Raw genomic sequence first — 20,441 nt, forward strand, 5'->3', positions numbered from 1 at the left:
ATCCGTAGGAGAGTGGACTGAGAGCAGAAATGAGACGTAATGCAGGCTGCGGAGCCAGCGCAGCCGTTGTCGGATAGGCGTTGCAACGTGGTAGGCAACTCCCTAGCGCGAGCGGGCACCAGAGATGTCATCCTATAGGCGTAACGCCGTGTCAGCGGGTCTGGTAATACGAACGGGGCTAAGTGGTGGTAACTCACAAGGTGATTGACCATCGCCACAAAAAGATCGAAGAACAGCGGCGTGCCTCCGGCTTCCATCTCCATCTGCATGGTGCCGCTTCGCTTGAAGGTGTTACGCGACCTGATGATGAGGGCGAGGTAGTGCGCTCGTAGCTTCGAGTCAGAGGCAGGTGTGTTTGCGTAAGCGTAGCGTGCTGAGGACAGGATGGTGCTGCATTGTACGCCAGACTGCAGGCCTTGCTTCTTCAGGGCGAGGCGTTGGAGCTCTGGCAGTGAGTATCGGTGAGCGGAGCACTGCGTGATGTGTTAGCACGTTGTGGAGATTTAGAAGGGTTGTGAGAGGGCGAGCGTACATATATCGCGGTGTCTTTCAGCACAGAGCCACCGATGCCGTTGCAATAAATCGTGCTTTCCGCGTTGACGGCACCAGTACCTTCACCATCATCAAGCATCCAGCTTGCCCGCTTTTTGTCGTAGATGAGCTTTGGGGTGTAGTCGCCTTTGTAGAGATATTCTAGCACTGCGGAGAAGACTTCAGGCTCCTCATTCGGTAGGTCGATGCGCTTGCCTGACGCTTCGAAGAATTGCGCTCGGCACGCTTGAGCGAAGTACGGTGCTCGGGAGAGTACGTCTTCATGCGCTGCGAAGAGACGGTGTGATGGACCCACGCATATCGTGACTATGGCTGAATTGAGGTTGCTGGGACATGTGGGTCAGCCAGACCCGAGTATATGGGCAAGACGATGTACTTACGGGGATACTGGCGAGGTGGCCTGACTCTTCGTTGGCGAGCTCGATGCCGGAGATGCTTGCTGGGTGTTAATCTTCCTCGTTTGAGCGTACTCCTTGAATGACCGCTGTCTCTTATTCAACGGCTTGTTGACACGCTGCGAGAAGCTGTCCCTGTATGACTTGTTTCGGCCGCTGGTAGTAGTGAACATACTGTCCACACTTTGTGGTATAAAAAGCGATGACACGGCGGATATTGCAACACCGGTAAAGGCACGGTCAAGAAGGTGAAGGAGACAGAGGATACTTATAATTCACCCGCACGGCCCCGAGGCAGCGATCCATATCACACATAGGAACGAGGAGGGTAGCACCGGCAGCCATGTACCCTGGTCATGCAGGTAGACTTTGCATCGCCTCGGCAGCCCAGACAACGCGAGGCGAACGGGAAGTAATCAGTCAGAGAGGAAAGCGGCGATAGTGCGGTAGCGTTGGCGGACGCGACGCGCTCATTGGCGGCGTAAAGTGGTTGCATGCGAAGATCGCGCTAGAAACCCGATATCACCTGACGGGCCAGTGTTTGACTCAAAGCCAGGAGAGGGCAAGACGGGGTCCAGAGAGGGCGGCCTCGTAGTCTGGCTTGATTCCAGGAGCGCGGAAGGGCGGATGTAAGGTCCATGCTGTCCTACGGAGAACGAGCTATGCTGAATGCGGTGATGGATGGTTCTAGGGCTGTGATGAGCAGACAAACGCGGCACACGGGAGCCTGAAGGCTTTGCGTCGTACCATTGCGAGGAGGCTTGCGCACCATCTGACTGATCCTACCATCGAGCCTCGTTGCTGTTGTGGTATACGGTGCGCGTGTATCGTAGTCAGCTGCATCATCAAAGGCAACCAGTCCACGACAGACAGCAACCTCCTTGCCTAGTATAAGCTAAGACCGACGCTAATGCATGCTGCAGGAACAGCTTTTCGGAGCCGAGCCGAGTTACGATATCTCGAGGATTCGGGGTTGTGCTTGAACACAACGAGCTTGTTGCTGCTGACCTCTACGCTCGTTGCAAACAGCTCACAAGCAGTCGAGTGACTCCATCGTCCTTAATCAAAGTACCGAAGAGCGTTTGCTTGCGATTTCTCCAAGCGCTTACTAGCTGTGTATATAGGCATATACCAGCATTATATCGAGACAGAACCTGAACTCTGTCCATGCACTACGGCTTCTCGCAATGTCTTCTTTGTACTGCTCAGACCGCGACAGGAGGCTATGAGTGACAAAATATGTTTCGGCATCTGGAGATCGATGCGCGTAGATTCGATCCGATACTGGGTCTGCCTGTATTTGACTCTCACGATATACAGACGCCGGCCGAAGCTTCTGGCGCACATAACTTGCCAGTCATCACATCAGTGCGCTTCTGCGACGCATTCTGTGATAACTTCTTTCCATACTCTGTAGGCCTCAAGCAATCGTCACAAAAGCGACCCATATGTCAACGCGACCCGTCATGGGCTTGACGCATGACCTGGACCTTATGGCCGCGAATGTTGCTTGGACCTTCCTGACTGCGAGTAATGACTTCCATCTGAAGAGTCAATCGATCAAGCGATAGCAGTCCTTGTTCGAATACACTGCTGTGGAAGCGGCGGCTTCTATCGCCGAACAACGCCGAGATTCCACAAGCCTGGTACCGGATGCTCTATGGCAGACTGTACGGCGCCAGCAAGAGCGACTATGCGCTGATCTGTGCACCTATTCGCACCGGCTGCACACCTCGGCCCCAGCAATGGTTAGCACACAACGGTCATCGAGTCCATTGTCGGCTATCACCATATTACCAGCTCGTCTCACAAACCCGCAGCCGAGCTTCCACGGGAGGTCCAATCCACGTCAAACCTACTTTCTAGTGACAGAATGACGGTCTGTAAAATTCTTGAATTCGGAGACAGACAAGTCATGCTCTGAGGAGAATCATTCAACGTGCCATGTCCGGTTACAGCTACGCCAACTATGAGAATTCAGCTTCGCAAGCCCCAGTTCAGCGTTACCGCCCTCATATCGGGGAGCATGCATCGCCACCTGCCTTGCTTTGTTGTCTTTGCTCAACCACCAAAGGCTTCCTCTCTATGCCACGCCCCGGCGGCAGTCCCATTGAAATTGAGATCGCTGACTGCATGCTCCTTGCTCACATATCCCGCCATGTTGGGCTCGAAGGCTTCCAACGGCAGCTTGATACCCTTATCATACGTAGCGCCGAAGTAGTATGCTTTAGTCTTGCCGTCTTCTCCGCGACTCCGCAAGTCGTTATCGGGTAAACTCACCTCGCCGGCGAAGCCACCGCTCGTCTTACCCTTCAATTGCAAGCGTACGCCTTGCACGCTCTTTCTGCTCGGGTCGCGATCAGCGAAGTTGTGCGGGACGAACATGACACTGCTCGAGCTAGTATGCATGAGCGTGTTCGGAATGTCACCGCTGTGCGGGACGTGGTGCGCTCCAACGTTGAAGTAGATCACCAAGTCACCATCATAGTCCGTATCGGAAGCGCCATGCTCAAGACTCTCGTGATCCGCCATCTTCGTAAAGTCAATAAGGGGATCGTGCGGAGCGAAGTAGTTGAGAGGGTCGGCAGATCTCGGCTCGGTGTCCTTACGCTGGAGCACCCATAAGTCATGCTCCGCCCATCGTGCGCTATCACCTAGGGTGGTGGAGTTGAGGATTGTGAGATGTGGCGTAGAGCCCATGCCTGTACCAGATGTAATTCTGTAGCCTTTGCGCTCGCCCCAAGCATTTCTTTCCGAGCTGTAGACGATGTAGAACTCGCCAGAGTTCTTTGGCCAGTCGATGCCTGCTTCCTCCCATACGGGATACTCTACCAAATGCATGGTGTTGCGTACCGGCTGCTCTGGCTGGTCCCACTCGTACTTCCTCGTCATCGGCTGCAGTGCAAGACGGACCATGTCATTCGTAGCGCCTGCGACATCGAGATCGGCCTTGAAGTTGATGACATGATCGTGCATACTGCTGGACAGAGCATCGTGAATGCGGTGGCCATACTCGTCCTCGCTCTTGGTGTTGTTCGCAGTGTAGAAGGCTCCGAAGATGAAGCCAGATGCGCGAACTTTGGTCTCAATGGTGCCATCCATGAACAGATTGTATTCAATCGTGTAGTCGTAATTGCCGACCGTGGAAACCCATCTTACAACCAGGAACGTATTGCGAGAAGCGGTGACGGAGTACTGCGCTGTATGCCGGGAGAGCAGGTAGTCAGCCGTGAATTCGAAGATGCAGACACTGTTGGGGATGTGATGCGTCTTGTACGCCTGATGATACTCGTTGTCGATGTAGTCAGCATATGCAGGACAGTCGTAACCGGGCACCAGCTCGAAAGCGTTCTTGCCCATGCCGAAGAACGAGTCGAGGAATTCCAAGCCGCCTTGCATTGGATCGTCGCCAGCATAATGAGCCATAGCTTCTTGCAAGCCCAGCTCGTACATCACTCGTTGTCCATTGAAACGGATGTCAAAGAGGCTTACTCCGGTGGCTTGTGCAGTCGTTAGGTAAAACTCGAACCCAAACCAGGAGACGTAGTTCTCCTCCCGGTCAAGCTTGTAGCGCGGACCGTAGGGCTGTACCGAGACGGGAGGCGGAAGGTCACGGTCAGGGTAGTCGCCAAAGTCTTCGGTGTCTGTCCTATAGCCCGTTGGGTAGGAGGGTCAGCTATGTCTCGAGGGGGATCTGCACATCAAATCGCTTACCATGAGCCGTCGATATTAGGCGGCGTTCTCTGGAAATCAGGCTCTTCAAGCGCTGCACGGAACTCGCTCTCGTTTGCGTAGAGAACGCCATTGTAGTACCATTCACCAACTGTCCAGTCGTCGATGACAGTACTCCTCGCGTCCACCTTGGCATAAATGCCCTGTGGCAGAATAGTGCGAGCTCCAGAGCCCATACCTGGTCGGTAGAACTGCATCCACAGAACCAGGCCACCGGTATCCACACGCGACCCTCTTGGGAAAGCCATAAGCCCATGAGGATCTTGCGGATCATCTCGATTGACAGTGGCGCCGAGGAGCTCCTGGGTAATGTCCGACACATTTTCCGCCATAGCCATCGTGAAGTCTTGGATGGCCGCGAAGTTCTGGATCGGATTACGCACATAGTTGCGACCAGAGTTGAAGACGTACTCTAATGGTAGAATCTGGCTATCTTCATTTATCGGAAGTGGTCCGACCATATAGTACACCATGTACGGGCCATCGTCAAGGTTCTGAGAGATGGCTACTTTAGCCCACCTCTCAGGCGCTGCCGGCCCGTCGTCATACAAGTACGCTACAGCATCAGTCTTGTTTGGCTTGAGGGTTTCGACGACGAAGACGAAATTGTCCTGGGCGCTTTTGGGCCGCTTGGTGAGGTTCAGATGAGCGAATCGGTCGTGGATGAAGTCGTTGACGGCTGACGCTTCACTTTCTGTGATCTCAGCCCACACATTACTCTTCGGGGCGGCAAAGCCCAGCTTTTGCCGGGAAGGTCGAATAGATGATACAACCTGTTCTTGGTTGGGGAGTAGTAAGAAAGCGAGAAGCCCAGTCAGCAGCAGGACTGATGAAAGAGTCATCCACAATCGACTTCTGGACTCCATGTTCGCTGGCAGATTGCACAAAAAGAACTGGAGGAGCTCTCTGAGAGTCTCATGCGAGACATGATGTAGCCTACCTTTAGTGCTGCTGTACTTAGTCACAACGAGGCGAAGATAAGGCCTGGAGGATCGTGCGCTCATTAAGGAAGGTTCATGCGGCAACATGTTATCGAAGTGGGGCGGCTTCAAATGAACGATGAGTGTGACGTGGAGCTTTATGCCATTGAATCTCACACTTGCTGACTCTTACACCCTTTCTCCTACCCCGAGCCTTGCGTGAACAATGAGCTTGACAAAGGTTCATCATAACATACCAAGCTGTAAGGCTGGCGATCTATACGTGCAACTCCTTTCCAGATCCACCCCTCCGTGGGCATCGTCTGCCTCTGCGCAATAACACACAGCGCAAACTCCATGCTTAGAAAATGGCCACACCAAGTCCGCAGCTTGATCCAATGCGCCGCGTGGTATCAGCCTCCCTCCTTCCGACGCCAGCCATAATCCTGTTGCGAGGAAGCATATCGAGGTTAAAACGCCGCTTTCTCGCCGTTGACCAACCCATTCGTCCTGTGTCCATTGAGTTCTTCGTATATCGCTGAAACGGGCGCACCGTTCTCGCCGCATGTGATATCAGCCAACATGCGAGCCGCGCTCGCGATGAAGCCAAGATATGGCTTTGAAGGGTGCAGCACTCGGCTGAGGTACTCGGGATGAAACTGAACGCCAACGAACCATGGGTGGTCCCGGAGCTCGATGACTTCCATCCGAACACCTGTTTCGTCCTTGCCGATGAAGGTGAGGCCCTTTCGCTGCAGCTGCTCGATGTATGCTGGGTTGACCTCGTATCTATGGCGGTGCCGCTCGTTAATGGACTCGTTCTCCAGGCCGTACAGGGCGCGAAGCTTGCTCCATTCCGTGTCTGGTTGCCAGACAGTGCTGCGAAGCCCGAGGCGCATGGTACCGCCCATTTCGCTCCCATGGTGCTCAGGCATGCGGATGATGACTCTGTCTCGGTCATCATCTGCGTTCTCATCCTCGTCCTCGGTCTTCTCGACCTCAGAGGAAGCAGCCTGAGGCAGTGGGATACCGCATACCGACCGTGCAAACTCCACGACCGCAATTTGCATGCCCAGGCAAATGCCAAGATAGGGAACCTTGTTCTCCCGCGCCCAGTTGGCGGCAGCAATCATGCCCTCGATACCTCGCTTGCCGAAACCTCCAGGCACTAGAATTCCAGCTGCAGTGCAGACGTCGTGCCAAGCCTTGTGGTATTTGACAGGATCCCACTCCTCGATGTCCTTCCGCTCTGTCTTCTGATCTCTGCGCTCCAGTGCCTCAGAATCAACGTACTTAATCACCAGCTTTCGCCGGCATCGCATGGCAGCGTGCTCGAGAGATCGAATGACGGATAAGTACGAGTCCGGTTGCTCTAAGTACTTGCCAACAAGCACAATCGTGACGGTCTCCATGAGACGGTGGACGTCATGAGTTAAGCTCCTCCACGTGTCCCAAACCTGTGCTCCTCGCTTCTGTAAGTCTGGTGAGATGTTGAGTCCATCAAGTCGTAGGTACGAGGTCATCAATGACACAAGTTGCTGCTCAGCGAGTAGAATTGGGACCTGATACGTAGAAGGCATGTCTCGGACCGCAAGAACGGACTGATTGGGGACTTGGCAGAACCGAGCAACCTTGTCGATGGTGCTTTGTTCCAGTGGATGTTCGCAACGACACGCGATCAAGTCTGGAATCAGACCAGCGGATCTGACGGCCTTGATTGCCATTTGTGTTGGCTTTGTCTTCTGCTCGCCGTGCACCACTGGGATATATGACACGTGAATCTGCATGAAGTCGTCCCTCGGGCAATTTCGTCGCAGCTCGGCTAAGGCTTCAACAAAGGCCATGCCTTCGATGTCGCCGATTGTTCCACCAAGTTCGATGATGCATACATCAGGCTCAACTCCCGTGTCATCGACGGGGACTTTGGCAACGCGCTCAATCCAGTCTTCGATGCAGCCAGTGACATGAGGTACAACTTGAACGGTCTTGCCTAGATAACGACCCTTCCTCTCCTGCTGAATCACCTGCATGAAAACCTTGCCAAGAGTGATGTTATTCTCTCGGGTAAGCGTAATGTTGAGGTACCGCTCGTAGTTGCCCAGGTCCAGATCAACCTCTCCCCCGTCGTCGAGAACATAGACCTCGCCATGTTCCTTTGGGTTCATCAACCCGGCATCAACGTTGATGTAGGGATCGATTTTGATGCTCGTGACTTTGACACCCAAGGTCTTCAGCAGAAGTCCGGCGGAGGAGGCTATGATGCCCTTTCCCACGCCGGAGATGACACCACCGGATACGAGAACGTACTTCATGCTGTTTGCTGCACCTTTGGGGTGGCCCACGCCTGGTCAAAGGTCGGGAAGGAGGGAAAGATAAAATCCCGTCGGCTCTCGAAATCTGAACAAAGCGCGACAGCGCGTTTACTAGCGCGAGCGCCACAATAGGCGCGACATCTGTGGCGTCAGCTTTCACCCGCTACATGTACCCTTCTGCTGCTCCTTTCAACCCTCGAGCCTCCAGTGTTCACCCTGTACACGCTTGACGGACGTACCAGGTTCGACATGACAAGCACGTCTGCGTCGCTAAGCAAATGCTGGACCAGGCTACCGAATCCCATTAGCTTCAAGTTCATAGGCGAACAATAACCGCGAAGTGGCTTTGCCCTCTCCCCCAGTCAACTGCAGATCGATTGCATCACCGTAGCGGGTAGCAACATGTAAGTCTTGTGCCGCTCCATCTATTTCTCCTCTCTCCGCACCTCTCCTACCGCAACATCCACGATGAAGTTGATGATCCAGGTGCTGCCATTGGCGGCCTTTGTGCTTGCAAAAGAACATCCTGCGGCTCAGGTACCTTTGGAGCCCAGCACAGCGCTGACCGCCGAGCCATTGACCCTCGACAATATCCCTCTACTCGGTTACGGCACATGGAATCTGAAAGGAGACAACGTGTCCGAAGCGGTCTCGTGGGCCATCCAAGCTGGCTACCGACACATCGACTGTGCAGCCGCCTATGGCAACGAAGACAAGGTGGGCCGCGGTATTGCTGATGGGTTGGCACAGACTGGCCTTAGTCGGGAGGATCTGTGGGTGACGAGCAAGTTGTGGAATGATCAGTACGCTGCCTAGATCAGCTCTTGCTGCATTGAAGCTGATCTATCTAGTCACGGCTTGAACGCCCCCGAAAGTGCCATCGACACAACACTCCAGAAGCTCGGTGTCGGCTATCTCGACCTCTACCACATGCATTGGCCAGTCACTCAGTCGAGCCTTGGCTCGCGCTCCGTCGAATACCGCGATACATGGGCTGCTATGGGCCTTCTGCTCGAGAAAGGCAAGACTCGGCACATTGGGGTGTCCAACTTCGATCCAGAGCAGCTTAAGGATCTTCTGAACCACACAAGCCACCCCCCAAGTGTGCACCAGATGGAGATGCATCCTTATCTGCAACAGAATGAGTGGCTCGGGCTTCATCAAAAGCACGGTATCCATGTAACCGCTTACTCTCCGCTGGCGGGCTCAAACCCGACATACGATCCCGGGAACCCAGTCCAGCTTCTCAACAACACAGTCATCACAAAGATCGCTTCCAAGCGTGGTTGTACGCCAGCCCAGGTTGCGCTCGCTTGGGGCATGGCCAGAGGGACTTCCGTCATACCTAAGAGTCAGAACAAGGAGCGCATTCTAGAGAACTTCGGAAGCCTCAAGTGCGAGCTGAAGAAGAAGGATCTTGCGAAGATCGATGCGCTTGGTAAGGCGCACCATCGCTACAACAACCCTGCAAAGGCATGGAAGGTTGATCTGTATGTGGGATTGGAGGATTCCAAAGGCAAGCATGAGCTGCATGAGTAAGCTTTGTCGCAAGACGGAAGGCAGAATCGTGATCAGTACGGCGGCCTGATAAGGCAAGAGCGCTGCCAATAGTGTCTATTGTCAGTACTGAACCTACGGCCCTAATCTTCGCGGGTAGGTGTTGGCAGGCCGGGCACTGCTCCTCCTCTGACGACGAGAATAAGACGAGCGATTGGAGTACCAGCGGTCTTTGCCAGTTCGCACTTGAGTTCAGAGCTCCAACGCGTATAGCAGTCAGCTGATCGTGTACAAAGTAATGCTTGAGACATAGTGTTCTGACTGACTCAGCATTATGTCTGTCAACTCGTGCTATCTTCGAATACTACTAATGCTTGCACATGCATGCCACTCGCGAAGGGGTATCATTCCATCTTATCCTCTGATCCTCAAAGCTAAAAGCACAACAACCGCCAAATCGTGGGGCAGCTCGACAGCACTAGCATCCATAACCAAGCTCGCAAAGAGCCACAGCCGAAAGGTCATCTTCCATGGGTTGTTACCATAGAAGTTTGTCATGAACAAGTTGGAGAGTCGTGACGAATATGCTCATACAACCTCACCAGTGATGTTGACGTAGCGAACCGAATGCAGAGCAGGCACGCCCAAAATGCCTTCCCAGACAGGCAAACACAGAAAGCCGCCTCCTCCAGATTCCCGCCGACCCACGCGCTGCAACCGCAACGCAATGGTGCAGTAGAGCATGCATGGGTACCGTGTCTCTTACTCTATGCTGGAATCGCGACAGCGGTATCATTCGTCGTCCGGAAGGTGATCTGATGCTAGAAGCAGAGTGAGTGGGCTGAGAAGTCTGCGGTGTAACCTTACACAATGCAGGAGTCTGCTGTATCGCCGCCAGACAATGGGCTGGCCTGTATGTGTTGTCCACGCACTGCGTCGGTAGGTGGAATGGGAGAGCTACTGTGAGTGGGTAGCTTTTTAAGCGGTCACGCACTAACAGTCCCGTCTTTTTCTTTTTCCCTTCTTCTTAGGCTTCGATCGTGGACTCGCTTCGTCGTCCTCTGTGGAGTCACTACTGCTCTCGTCGTCAGACGCAGGATCGCCTTTCTTTGCTTTGCCTTTCCCTTTACGCGCCTCCGAGCCCTTCTTGACCCCTACATTCAAGCCCTGTCTCCGCAGTGCCTTCAGCAACGCACTACTGGCACGCATACCTGGAAAGTCTTTGGCCGTGTAGACGGTGAAGATGTCGGTGGTGACGACGGCGACCCTCGGAGAAGATACGCCAGGTAACATGGCCATAGGATCGATGCGCAGAAGGTTGAAACGGAGCCGGTAGTTGCCCGGCGAGCGACAGCTGAGATCTGGAAAGACGAAGAATGTGCCAGCGGTACCGTGCTCGTCTTTAGCCGGGTACGGGGATGCCACCAACGTACCCATCAGCCGGCGTGTCGCTTGAGAGTCCGCCGTGGTCGGCTGCACCTCCGTATCATCACGCTCGGTATCCGGAGCCATGAGGGTACAATGCAACGCCAGCAAAGCGTTGTAATCTTGCTCTGGCTGGCCGGTCTCAGCATTGATGATCTCGAGCTGTAGAATTGGTGGAGGATCGATGACTCTGCGATCCCGCTCGCCGAAGCCGCACGCACGCGCAGCAACAGGCTGCTGACGGATTATTAGCCTATACCGCAGATACGAAGGCTGAGTAGCCAGTACCGGCGGCACCGAAGTGCGCGGTGAGACCGCTGAAGAGCCGTAGATACTGGGTGATCGTGAGTGACTGGTGACCGTTGGGCTGTGATGCGCAGAGTTGCTAAGTGAGGCCCGGCTGGAGCGACTCGACTTCTGGAGATTGTTCTCATCGTAGACTGGTCTAGAGGGTTGCCGCTGCGTTTGCCGGACCGGTGTGGCATTTGGAGGGCTTGGCTGAGGACTAGAATCGTCACGTGAACGAGTATGCGCGTGCTCACGGTCGGTCCATCCCGCGTGAGTGTTTTTCAGACGATCAACCTCGTCCGGCGGCGCAGGCCGACCTGATAGGAGGTCTTGGATGCGGAAGGTACCTCTGGAGCTTAGCTCGTTAGACTCCGCTCCCACAGACGTAGGTAGCAAAGAGGGCAGATGGATAGGAGGCAGAATCGGCCTTTCAGATGCATTCGATGGCCCCGACCTTATGCTTGGTAAAGTGAAATCCTGGGCGCGGCGAGGTTCTGGTCGGCCAATGAACTCGGATGCTGGCAAGGGAAGAGGGTGCTGCACCTGCGCCATGTCCTTTTGAGTGCCAGTTATGAGCGGCGGTTGAAGGGGCGCTGGCCGCTGCGATCCTGACATAAGGCCTGGCCGGAAACACAACTCATCAACGGCGCTGCATTCAATCGCGAGGCCGCAGAGAGAAGGATCCAGTATCATAAATCAGCAGGGATATGAGGTGTAGTCGTATGCCGGATGAGCGACGAGCGAGCTCACCAAGACCGGGAAGCTTGGGTCGAGGTCTCCGGAACAAGCTGCATGATCTGAACTACGGACATGAGGAGCGAAGAGTATCTTGCATGTGGATGCGAGAAGCTGGCGGCTGCACCAAGATGGTCAGAGTACAGACGAGGCATACAACGTTGCACTGTATCTGCAATTTCGGTACCGCTTTGTCGCGCAGCAGGTCGCAACAAGAGTCCGGTGGTTGGCTGTGTAGTAAGATCGAACGTAGGTATGTTGTGCGAGACACTAGCAATCAGAGCAATGCACGGTGCCAGCCACGGTTATCCAAGTACTGCAACAATGAGGCGAAGAAGCCATAAGGAAAGATAAAGTAAGAGCGGCCGAGGAAAGTGCGACACACCAGCTGTTTCCGTTAAACATTGCAGTAAGTGAGGAACCTAGCTATAGGGTAGCGCTGGATGCAGGGTTGCGCTCAAGGTGGGTGTGATTTCTGGTAGCGAATCGAGTATGGCGCCCAGAGCAGGGGCACTCAGCCAAAGACCGCGGTAGAAGCGCTGACCGACTTGCAGAACCGAAGCTTTGTTCCGAGCAACCTGGTCAACATTGAATGTCATGGGGCTCGTAGCAATCTACTGTGTGGCAAGGGGGCATCCATCCAGGTCGTCGTGTACCCCTTCGTCTGCTTCGGGGGATTGTTTGCACTTACGCAGATTGTGATGAGCAGGGCGACAACGCGGGTCGCAAAATGCGTCCACACCGCTGCCGTGGTTAGCTCTAGGGTCAACTTTCCGGGTTGTCGGGTTGGGACGGCACGCTGGCCGCTGTCTTACTGGGCGAGTCGTGCACACGTACCGTCAGCTGATGAGCTGGCGCCGCATTGAACATGTCGAGTGTGGTATACGATGTACGACGTCATGGCAGTGAAGGAAGACCAGAAGCATGGAAATGATCGAACAGTAGCCGAGCTCTATATACTCATCAAGTAAGGATTTACATTGCTTGGCGGTGGGCATGTTCATCCAGGGCCAGTGTGAGCACTTGAAAAGCAGATGCCCGTACGGCTCGACTCACCCAGTACACACGTAGCTGACATGCGCCTGTTCTGTACCAGTGAGTGGTCGCTTGGGTGGAGCAAGATGCTGAATGGATGTGGAAGCTTCTCTGCGCTTAGCTCTTGCGAGGGAAGAAGAAAGTAGCAGTGGTTCATAGTTCCCGACCTGCGATACTATACGCCAACCCGCGCAGGACGCAAAACCTACAATCTGGGTAGGCCGGGTATATGCGGTTGAGCGCCGGAGCAGATCGACACCCAGGAGCTACGATAATCTCCGCGACTCGAATCGCTGACACCGCGCATGTAGGATTCCAATAGCGGCGGCCCCTTGGGTTGCTGGACGTGGTTTCCAGGCTTACTGAGCACTGCAAGCAGAAGTGCGTGGCGTTCAGCGGAGGAGCAGTCGCGGCTCGCACGCACTAATCTCACTCGACAGATCGTGGGCCGCTAACACAACTTTTCCCTGCAGTGCAACTCTACAGTCGTAGTCCGAGTTGTTCCGGGGCCATCACGGTGAAGGTGCAGGCGTGGAGCCATGCCGACTTGGGCAGGTGGTGACAGGGAATCGAGCTAAGGTCAGGCACAATCAATGCTTCAGTCCAGATCGAAGGTCCTGTGAAGGACATATAGTGTCCCAAACGGTCGGGAAGGGAGCTGCAGAGACATGCAGTAGCTCTGAAGTACTGCAAGCCGAGCCTGGTCTGTGCCGAATGGACGCACCCTTGACATCCCTTCCTGCCCGTAGACGGCGCACAAGTGTGGCAAAGTCATACTCTGCGCACTTGACATAGCAGTTGTGCGAACGTACGGTCCATCATGAACGACTTGGGCTCGGACTTCGCACGCGATGCATTCAGCCGTGCTTGGCCCTGGATCTAGTCTTCGATTGCTATGCACCCGTGTTCGAAGATCGGTGAGAGGTTCGGTCCACATCATCCTCATGGATCCAATCTCCGATGATAGTTGTCTTCGTCGAAGCCTAACCAACAACGACCAAAGTCCCACTGCTTCAATACCCTATAGGACCCGTTGCAGGCGCACAAGGCCATAAGCCTAGTTTCTCCGAAACGTTAGACGCTGCCACTTGTTGCTAGCACACGACAAGGTCTGACTGACAGCATCCTAGTCGGTTTGAGATGAAATGTTCTCCTCACAAGCTTTTGGTTATGAAGAACGTCCATACCTTGGTCGGGACACGGCATTGTAGGGCCTCAGAAGCGGTGCGAAAGCCGAAGACGCCGTAAACCCCGATCTATGCCTGCGAGTCAATATCCTTCCTGAGCCGGAGATTGTTGGGCTATCAGCAAAGACTGTTACTTGATCTCGGCCGGACTATCACAGTTCGTTTCGGAGCCGGTTCAATGGCGAGATCTGTCGGTTAGCAACCGAGGCTACTGAAACGCATATAAAGCAATCCTGCCAACGCAGTAACGGAGTGATTGAGACGCACCATTTCGCCAATAATCGCAAACGGTGGATCCACGCATGATCGACATGATGTTACGTGAATGAGTACTCCCAATCACGTCTCCCAGCAATAGATTACCGTGAGCATTGATGCAAGTCAGACAGGAGGACGTTCATCAAACAAGCTCGGGAACTTCGGACAGCGATGTGTCACAGTGAACGAGCCTCCGTTAAGGTTCAACGGTCGTACATCGAGGCCCACTCGCTCCCGCAGCGGTTCCTCACCTGTCAAGCTACATTGAGCGGCATCGAACCGTGTTAGATTTACGTGTGTTCGCCGAACATGAGACTACCTAGTCTACACTGCTCATCCACAGTCGTTTCAACACCTCAGAGAATCGCAAGCCATACCTGTACCGCGTGTGGGCCATTTATGCGTGTATGTATGCGGACGCGAAAGCGAGCATGCAGTGGTCTTAGTGTTGCAATCTGTCATATTCCGCATGAAAAGGACCAGATGAGCAGCGCGCAGGCGATCAGCAAACGCAAGCTTATGCAGGCGCCCTTTTGACAGGTTCGTCGCACAAGGCTAGCAGAGCAAACCAACTGCGGAGAATCGACTGGGGTCAATCTCTGCCGGTATTGGTCCACGTTGGGGTGCGCTGTAAATGGTAATGCGCAGGAGCCTGGCTCTCTGCGTGGATCTTCGTAAGCTGCAAACTGCAAGCTGCATACGAGAGCACGCTCGTAGAGATCGACGTGACGTCGTCCGCTGGGTATCTGGTCATAAGAGAATCACGTGACGCTAGAGGTCATGGAACGTTAGCGACAGAGTTAAGAGCCTCCGACTTGAGACGAAGTGATCATCGACGCGCGTTATCGAAGCGAACAAACATGTACTTCAACGGTATGGAAGAGCGAACATGAACGTGAACCTGAACTGGAATGCATGCGTCTGTAGACTCCATGTCGATACGTAGAGCTAGACGCCACAGCGCACCGAAGCCGCACCGCCACTCGGGAAGTCCCTGAACCCTCGAGGTGTCCGCATTAGAAAAGTGGTTCGACAATGTCTTGACCACAGTATTGTATTTGATTTCTTCGACGAAAACAAGTCATCTTCGGAGCAGTTTCTCGCATCACAACGAACGGCTGGTGCGCACCATGGGTCAACATTCCGATGATTACATGCCTATAGCGGAGCGACGCGCGAAAGCAGAGCAGCGCCGGAGCCTTTACCACGAAGCGGATGTTGTCATCGTTGGCGCCGGCATACTGGGTTGTGCGGTTGCTGTCGCCCTTGGGAACCAAGGTCGTAGTGTTATACTGCTCGAGAAGTCTCTCCGAGAGCCCGATCGGATAGTTGGCGAGCTACTCCAGCCCGGCGGCGTGGCAGCGCTCGAAAAGCTTGGGTTGCGAGATTGCTTGGAAGAGATTGATGCGGTCAAAGTTTTCGGCTACGATGTCATCTACTATGGAGAGGAGGTCCGCATATCGTATCCGGGGAACGCTAGGGAGGACGGTGAGGAGCCTGTCCAGAAGTCGCAAACGGACGAGATGAGAGGCACCAAGCGCAAACGCCCCGAAGGCCGCTCGTTCCACCATGGCCGCTTCATTCAAAGGCTTCGACAAAGAGCCATGGAGACTCCGAACGTTACCGTCGTTGAGGCTGCGGCGACAGAGCTTGTACGCTGCGGCTTCACTGACCGTATTGTCGGGGTTGAGGCTACCGTGAGTGGCCGTGAGGATGCCTTCTTCGGCGACCTTACCATTATTGCAGACGGCTATGCCAGCAAGTTCCGTAAAGAGTTCAGGAAGGACCTGCCGGTCGCGAAATCGAAGTTTTGGGGTCTGGAACTCATCGACGCCAAGCTACCCATGCCCAATCACGGCCACGTGATACTAGGGGATGGGGCACCGGTGCTGCTGTACCAGATCGGGACACATGAGACGAGAGCTTTGATCGATATACCACAGAACCTGCCTTCCGCGGCGGTCGAGGCCGGAGGCGTGAAAGGTCACCTCAAGAAGGTAGTATTACCTTCCCTACCCGCAGAAGTCAGGCCGTCTTTCGAGGCCGCCATTGACCGCGACCGATTACGCTCGATGCCGAACTCGTGGCTACCACCCACCACCAACAAATCATCAGGTTTAATACTGCTCGGCGACGCGATGAACATGCGCCATCCACTTACTGGTGGCGGGATGACGGTCGCCTTCAACGATGCAGTACTCCTTTCCGAACTACTCAGCCCAGAAAGTGTACCAGATCTGGCGGATGCCCACGCAGTGCTGAAGAAGATGCGCGTCTTCCACTGGCGACGGAAAGGCCTTACCAGCGTCATCAACATATTGGCGCAAGCGCTGTACTCGCTATTTGCGGCAGACGATGCGCAGCTGAAGGCTCTGCAGATGGGTTGTTTCCATTACTTCAAGCTTGGTGGCAATTGCATCGACGGTCCGGTAGGATTGCTCGCCGGCATCATTCGCCGCCCGTTTGTGCTCTTCTACCACTTCTTCGCAGTGGCGCTATACGCCATGTGGATCTATGTAACGTCTGCGAGCTTGGCCATCATGCCGTTGCGGCTGCTCGGCAGCGCTGGCGTGTTCTGGAAAGCCTGTGTTGTCATCATGCCATACATTTTCTCTGAGCTGCAAAGCTAGTGAGAAGCGTTCAAGCGTGGCGTCGTCTTCAAGTAGTTACTGTACATAATATCGCCGTAGTCTTCCTGCAGACCAATGGACTCTCTCACCAGATAAACCGCCACATCTCCGCACGGGTATGCTGCGATATCATCGTCGCATCACATAACGACTTGGGAATAAGCCCACCTGACCGGCATACACACCCACGCTCCACTCTTCATTCAGTGCTTCGATCTCCGTCACCTCAGCATTCCTGGGGAATGACAGTTCGTCTTCGGCAGTGCCGAAGTAGCTCCACGCAGCAATACCTCTCGCACCTAGAGTACCGTCAGCAGGCGGTCGCAACGTACCACCACTCGTCCCTCCATCATCCTTGTGCCTCCACCCACCAACAGGCCCGTGTATCGTAAACCGCTGCTGGCCGCCTGACTGAGCGTTTTCCGCGTGGTACCCGACAATCGCCATGCGGTGACCGCGAAGACATCGCCTCCACCCATTCGGACCGTTCGCTAGGCTGATCTTGCCCGTGTCAACGAGATCGTAATAGCAATCCGTGCAGATGTCGTAGTCGCCGTTGCTGCATTGATAGCAGTGGAAGCGGGTACTTTTGGACGCGATCTGCCTGCGGCAGATGTCGCAGTCCGTCGCTTCCGGGTGGAATAGATAGCTATCCTGCTTCAAGTGCGGCATTGGTACCATCAACGCCTGAGACGGATCGTGGTGTGTTTGGCGTAGCGTGGTGAGATGTGCGACGGGCAAAAGCAGATGCGTGCAGTGTTTTCCTTGGTGCACGCAGGCGTCACAGAAGCCCCAGGCGCCATCGAGGCAATAGTAGCAGTACCAATAGCATCCGTTCGCGTTCGTCAAACATGACTCGCAGAAGGCACCTTCTTCGAGGTTTGGAGTTCGACTCGTCTCCGCTTGGACGTATCGCCGAGGTGATAGAACATGAGGCCGCTCGTACTTCGCTGGGTAGCCCTCAGGAGGAGCCTGACGGCGCCAACGCTCCGATGCTACGTATCCAAAGCCGTACCAGTGATCGCACCCTTGACCGTTACGGTAGCATGACAGGCATATATTGTAGGATCCGTGGAGACACCAGGCACAGTTGTAATGCAGGTCATGCTGAATGTTCGGCTTTCTACACCGGTTGCAGGCGATGGAAGGCGCCTCCAGTGTAAGAGATGGAGCTGACACGGGCTCAGGAGCGAAGGCGGCCATGGAGGTTGCGGGTCGAACGGTGTGCATGGGCGCGGTAGAGGGAGGCTGTGCAGATTCCATTGAGGCTTCCATGGCATCATTCTCAGCGTTGCCTGCCTGCGCTTGGGAATGGACGGGGTAATCAATGCTAGGGATGTTGTTCCTAACTTCGTGATGATGATCGGAGGGGGAGCGCATCCCGTGAACCTGCTCTCGGTGATCGGCTGGATCAGTGAAGCTTCTTGCGCTATTCGCGACCAGTCTGTCGTTATGGCGTTGAGTCTCTTCGGTCCGAACCTGCTCCGTAAGATCAGTCGCGGATCTTGCAGCAGGCGTAACTGCTATATGAGACTCGGAGCGGCCAGTCGAACGAGTGCTGCGGTGGCTGGTGGCACTGACAGATCTCCTCTGCCTTGTCCCACTCTCCGGATGGCTTGCTGTCTCGAATAAATGAGGTCGCGATATCGGCGGCCTGGGGCGTGATTGCTGCGTTGATGCGTTGTCAGGGCGTGCGTGCAGTCTTACCTCGTGCTCAGTGCTTGCTCGGCTGCGCTGCGGTGACTGGCCGCGCTGATGTACGACTTCTCGTGTGCGTGATCGATCTCGGCGCCGCTGACGCCGCCTATATGCTTCTGCTATGCGCTCGCTAAGCTGATCCTCTTGCTCGGGTGTTAGGTTGTCTACGTCCATGCCCTCCAGAAGCCCTTCTGCGATGATGGACTGCAGGATTTCTTGCTGAACGTCATGCGACGCGATCGGTGAGGCACTCAATAGACTACGCAGTGACGGCTGGTGTTCAATATGTGACTCGCTCGCAACGTGCTGTTGCAGCGCCTGTTCCGACAGCTGTGTGGGTTGCCCCGACCTCGCGCCCGTCACATGTGAGCCGTCCGCGCGGTTACTGGCGGGGTGCGCGCTCACCCGATCTCTTACAACGCGCTCATGGCTGTGATACCGTGCGTCTGGACGTCGTACACCTTCCGCATTCACATGAGCCAGGCTCAGCTCCCTGACCTGCTGCACAAGTTGCTCATCCTCGTCTTCACCGCTCGCGCTCCTTACATCAAGCTGCGGAATCACACGCTCGCCTCGCCGGTAAGCCCGCCGCAGCTCATCCTGCTCTGCACTGCTCTTCGCCTTCTCTGGGTTCGCCTTGAGAAACCCTTCCAGGAGCGTAGTCAAGCGCCAGTCCTCCTTGGTCTCGCGCACGGCTTCACGACATGACGGGCACGTGAACGGTCGCGTGGTTCGCCGGCTGGTAGATGCTGCTTTAGCTTGGAACTCGAACCATTCCTTGAGGCAAGCGCCGCAGAATGTGTGTAAGCAGTCGAGAAGAGTTAGAGGCTGGAATAGAACTTCGGTACAGATCGCGCATGTCAATTCTTTCTCAAGTTCTAGGAAGCTCTCGTTACGATGTTGGACGTCTGTCATGGTTCCCAAAGCATATGTGGTGATTGGACCTGACAGCCTTTGCTTGCCTTGGCGCTTGCCCTATCGAATTCTTGCCACATAAGCGTGCTGTGAGAAGTCCTTCGAACCCAAAGTCCGACTATTGAAATGGATATGGGAGGAAAGGCTTGAGAGACATCTGCAAGAAGCTTACTTGCCGATGGACAGCTTAGTCGTAATTGTTAACGTTGCATATGTGCTAAGAATAGGCGGGGGAGTTGGGCGAGTAAGACAAGCAGTAGAACGATATGGGGGGCGGATATGTCTGCTTCTGCGGACTCACAGTAAGTCTGGAATGGTCGCCGACAACCACCTCAACACCCTTCTGCTACGGGAGACATGAAGTGAAGGTCCAACAAACACACGGCTCGACCATCTCTCCCAAGTTCTGCATGACTCGATCTCGTTTGCAAAGCCTCAGGCGCTTGGACCAGAATCTGACACCATTCCGTCATCGCCCGACATCAATTCCTTTGGCCGTGCATGCGCCTAGAGTTTCATGATAACCACATTCACGTCATCGACAATAGGCTCAATCATTCTTTCTCGCGAGTGGAAGCACTTGTCTTCGCTACGCAAAGCTCATCATTGGCTCGCACGGAAGAGCGCGCTCTCGACTGGTTGCGCGCGGTTCGCTACGCCTGTGCATGAGCCGCGCCTCTCGTGGGGTGTGATCGACGTCTCGCAGCCTTTCCGCCACCGCGATGGAAAGTCTTTGTCGACTAAGGTCGTGGTAAAAGCAAGAGCGCTGATTTGTCTGGGGTATCCACTACTGCCGTAGTACGGCCATACCAAGACCAGTAGGCGCAGCAGGATGACTTCAAGTATTGAAGCTCGTTGACTA

General features: G+C 54.7%; 11 protein-coding genes across 11 annotated transcripts; 4 read left to right on the forward strand and 7 right to left on the reverse strand.

The window, feature by feature from the left end:
* Positions 1-102: 102 nt before the first annotated feature.
* On the reverse strand, positions 103-1,120 carry BAUCODRAFT_120401 (uncharacterized protein; the record flags this gene model as incomplete). Its single annotated transcript, XM_007675933.1, has 4 exons — positions 103-132; positions 198-473; positions 533-878; positions 933-1,120. The coding sequence occupies 4 exons, from the start codon at positions 1,118-1,120 to the stop codon at positions 103-105; spliced, it is 840 nt and encodes a 279-aa protein (XP_007674123.1).
* A 518-nt stretch (positions 1,121-1,638) lies between these two features.
* Positions 1,639-1,794, reverse strand: BAUCODRAFT_85228 (uncharacterized protein; the record flags this gene model as incomplete). The annotated part of the gene is made up of 1 exon (XM_007675613.1): positions 1,639-1,794. A coding segment is annotated over one exon (154 nt), but the record flags the coding sequence as incomplete, so codon positions are not given.
* Positions 1,795-2,512: 718 nt separating this feature from the next.
* BAUCODRAFT_391748 (uncharacterized protein) lies at positions 2,513-2,911 on the forward strand. The gene has a single exon (XM_007675934.1). The coding sequence runs from the start codon at positions 2,601-2,603 to the stop codon at positions 2,811-2,813; it is 213 nt and encodes a 70-aa protein (XP_007674124.1). The 5' UTR covers positions 2,513-2,600; the 3' UTR covers positions 2,814-2,911.
* A 340-nt stretch (positions 2,912-3,251) lies between these two features.
* BAUCODRAFT_59376 (uncharacterized protein) lies at positions 3,252-5,407 on the reverse strand (the record flags this gene model as incomplete). Its single annotated transcript, XM_007675497.1, has 2 exons — positions 3,252-4,596; positions 4,662-5,407. Coding segments are annotated over 2 exons (2,091 nt in total), but the record flags the coding sequence as incomplete, so codon positions are not given.
* Positions 5,408-5,725: 318 nt separating this feature from the next.
* Positions 5,726-8,092, reverse strand: BAUCODRAFT_31420 (uncharacterized protein). The gene has a single exon (XM_007675378.1). The coding sequence runs from the start codon at positions 7,909-7,911 to the stop codon at positions 6,070-6,072; it is 1,842 nt and encodes a 613-aa protein (XP_007673568.1). The 5' UTR covers positions 7,912-8,092; the 3' UTR covers positions 5,726-6,069.
* Positions 8,093-8,388: 296 nt separating this feature from the next.
* On the forward strand, positions 8,389-9,450 carry BAUCODRAFT_66038 (uncharacterized protein; the record flags this gene model as incomplete). Its single annotated transcript, XM_007675598.1, has 2 exons — positions 8,389-8,714; positions 8,763-9,450. The coding sequence occupies 2 exons, from the start codon at positions 8,389-8,391 to the stop codon at positions 9,448-9,450; spliced, it is 1,014 nt and encodes a 337-aa protein (XP_007673788.1).
* A 146-nt stretch (positions 9,451-9,596) lies between these two features.
* On the forward strand, positions 9,597-9,980 carry BAUCODRAFT_391918 (uncharacterized protein). The gene has a single exon (XM_007675935.1). The coding sequence runs from the start codon at positions 9,743-9,745 to the stop codon at positions 9,953-9,955; it is 213 nt and encodes a 70-aa protein (XP_007674125.1). The 5' UTR covers positions 9,597-9,742; the 3' UTR covers positions 9,956-9,980.
* Positions 9,981-10,551: 571 nt separating this feature from the next.
* BAUCODRAFT_59264 (uncharacterized protein) lies at positions 10,552-11,085 on the reverse strand (the record flags this gene model as incomplete). Its single annotated transcript, XM_007675496.1, has 1 exon — positions 10,552-11,085. A coding segment is annotated over one exon (534 nt), but the record flags the coding sequence as incomplete, so codon positions are not given.
* Positions 11,086-13,489: 2,404 nt separating this feature from the next.
* On the reverse strand, positions 13,490-13,828 carry BAUCODRAFT_120406 (uncharacterized protein; the record flags this gene model as incomplete). The annotated part of the gene is made up of 1 exon (XM_007675936.1): positions 13,490-13,828. The coding sequence occupies one exon, from the start codon at positions 13,826-13,828 to the stop codon at positions 13,490-13,492; it is 339 nt and encodes a 112-aa protein (XP_007674126.1).
* Positions 13,829-15,490: 1,662 nt separating this feature from the next.
* Positions 15,491-16,966, forward strand: BAUCODRAFT_65358 (uncharacterized protein; the record flags this gene model as incomplete). Its single annotated transcript, XM_007675554.1, has 1 exon — positions 15,491-16,966. One exon carries the CDS (start codon positions 15,491-15,493, stop codon positions 16,964-16,966), a length of 1,476 nt encoding a protein of 491 aa, XP_007673744.1.
* Positions 16,967-17,030: 64 nt separating this feature from the next.
* On the reverse strand, positions 17,031-19,935 carry BAUCODRAFT_392037 (uncharacterized protein). The gene is made up of 2 exons (XM_007675937.1): positions 18,674-19,935; positions 17,031-18,445 (listed from the first exon to the last, which is right to left on the reverse strand). The coding sequence occupies exons 1-2, from the start codon at positions 19,577-19,579 to the stop codon at positions 17,096-17,098; spliced, it is 2,256 nt and encodes a 751-aa protein (XP_007674127.1). The 5' UTR covers positions 19,580-19,935; the 3' UTR covers positions 17,031-17,095.
* Between the last annotated feature and the right edge of the window lie 506 nt (positions 19,936-20,441).

This window comes from Baudoinia panamericana (genome assembly GCF_000338955.1).
Source record: "Baudoinia panamericana UAMH 10762 unplaced genomic scaffold BAUCOscaffold_3, whole genome shotgun sequence".
NCBI lineage: Eukaryota > Fungi > Ascomycota > Dothideomycetes > Mycosphaerellales > Teratosphaeriaceae > Baudoinia > Baudoinia panamericana.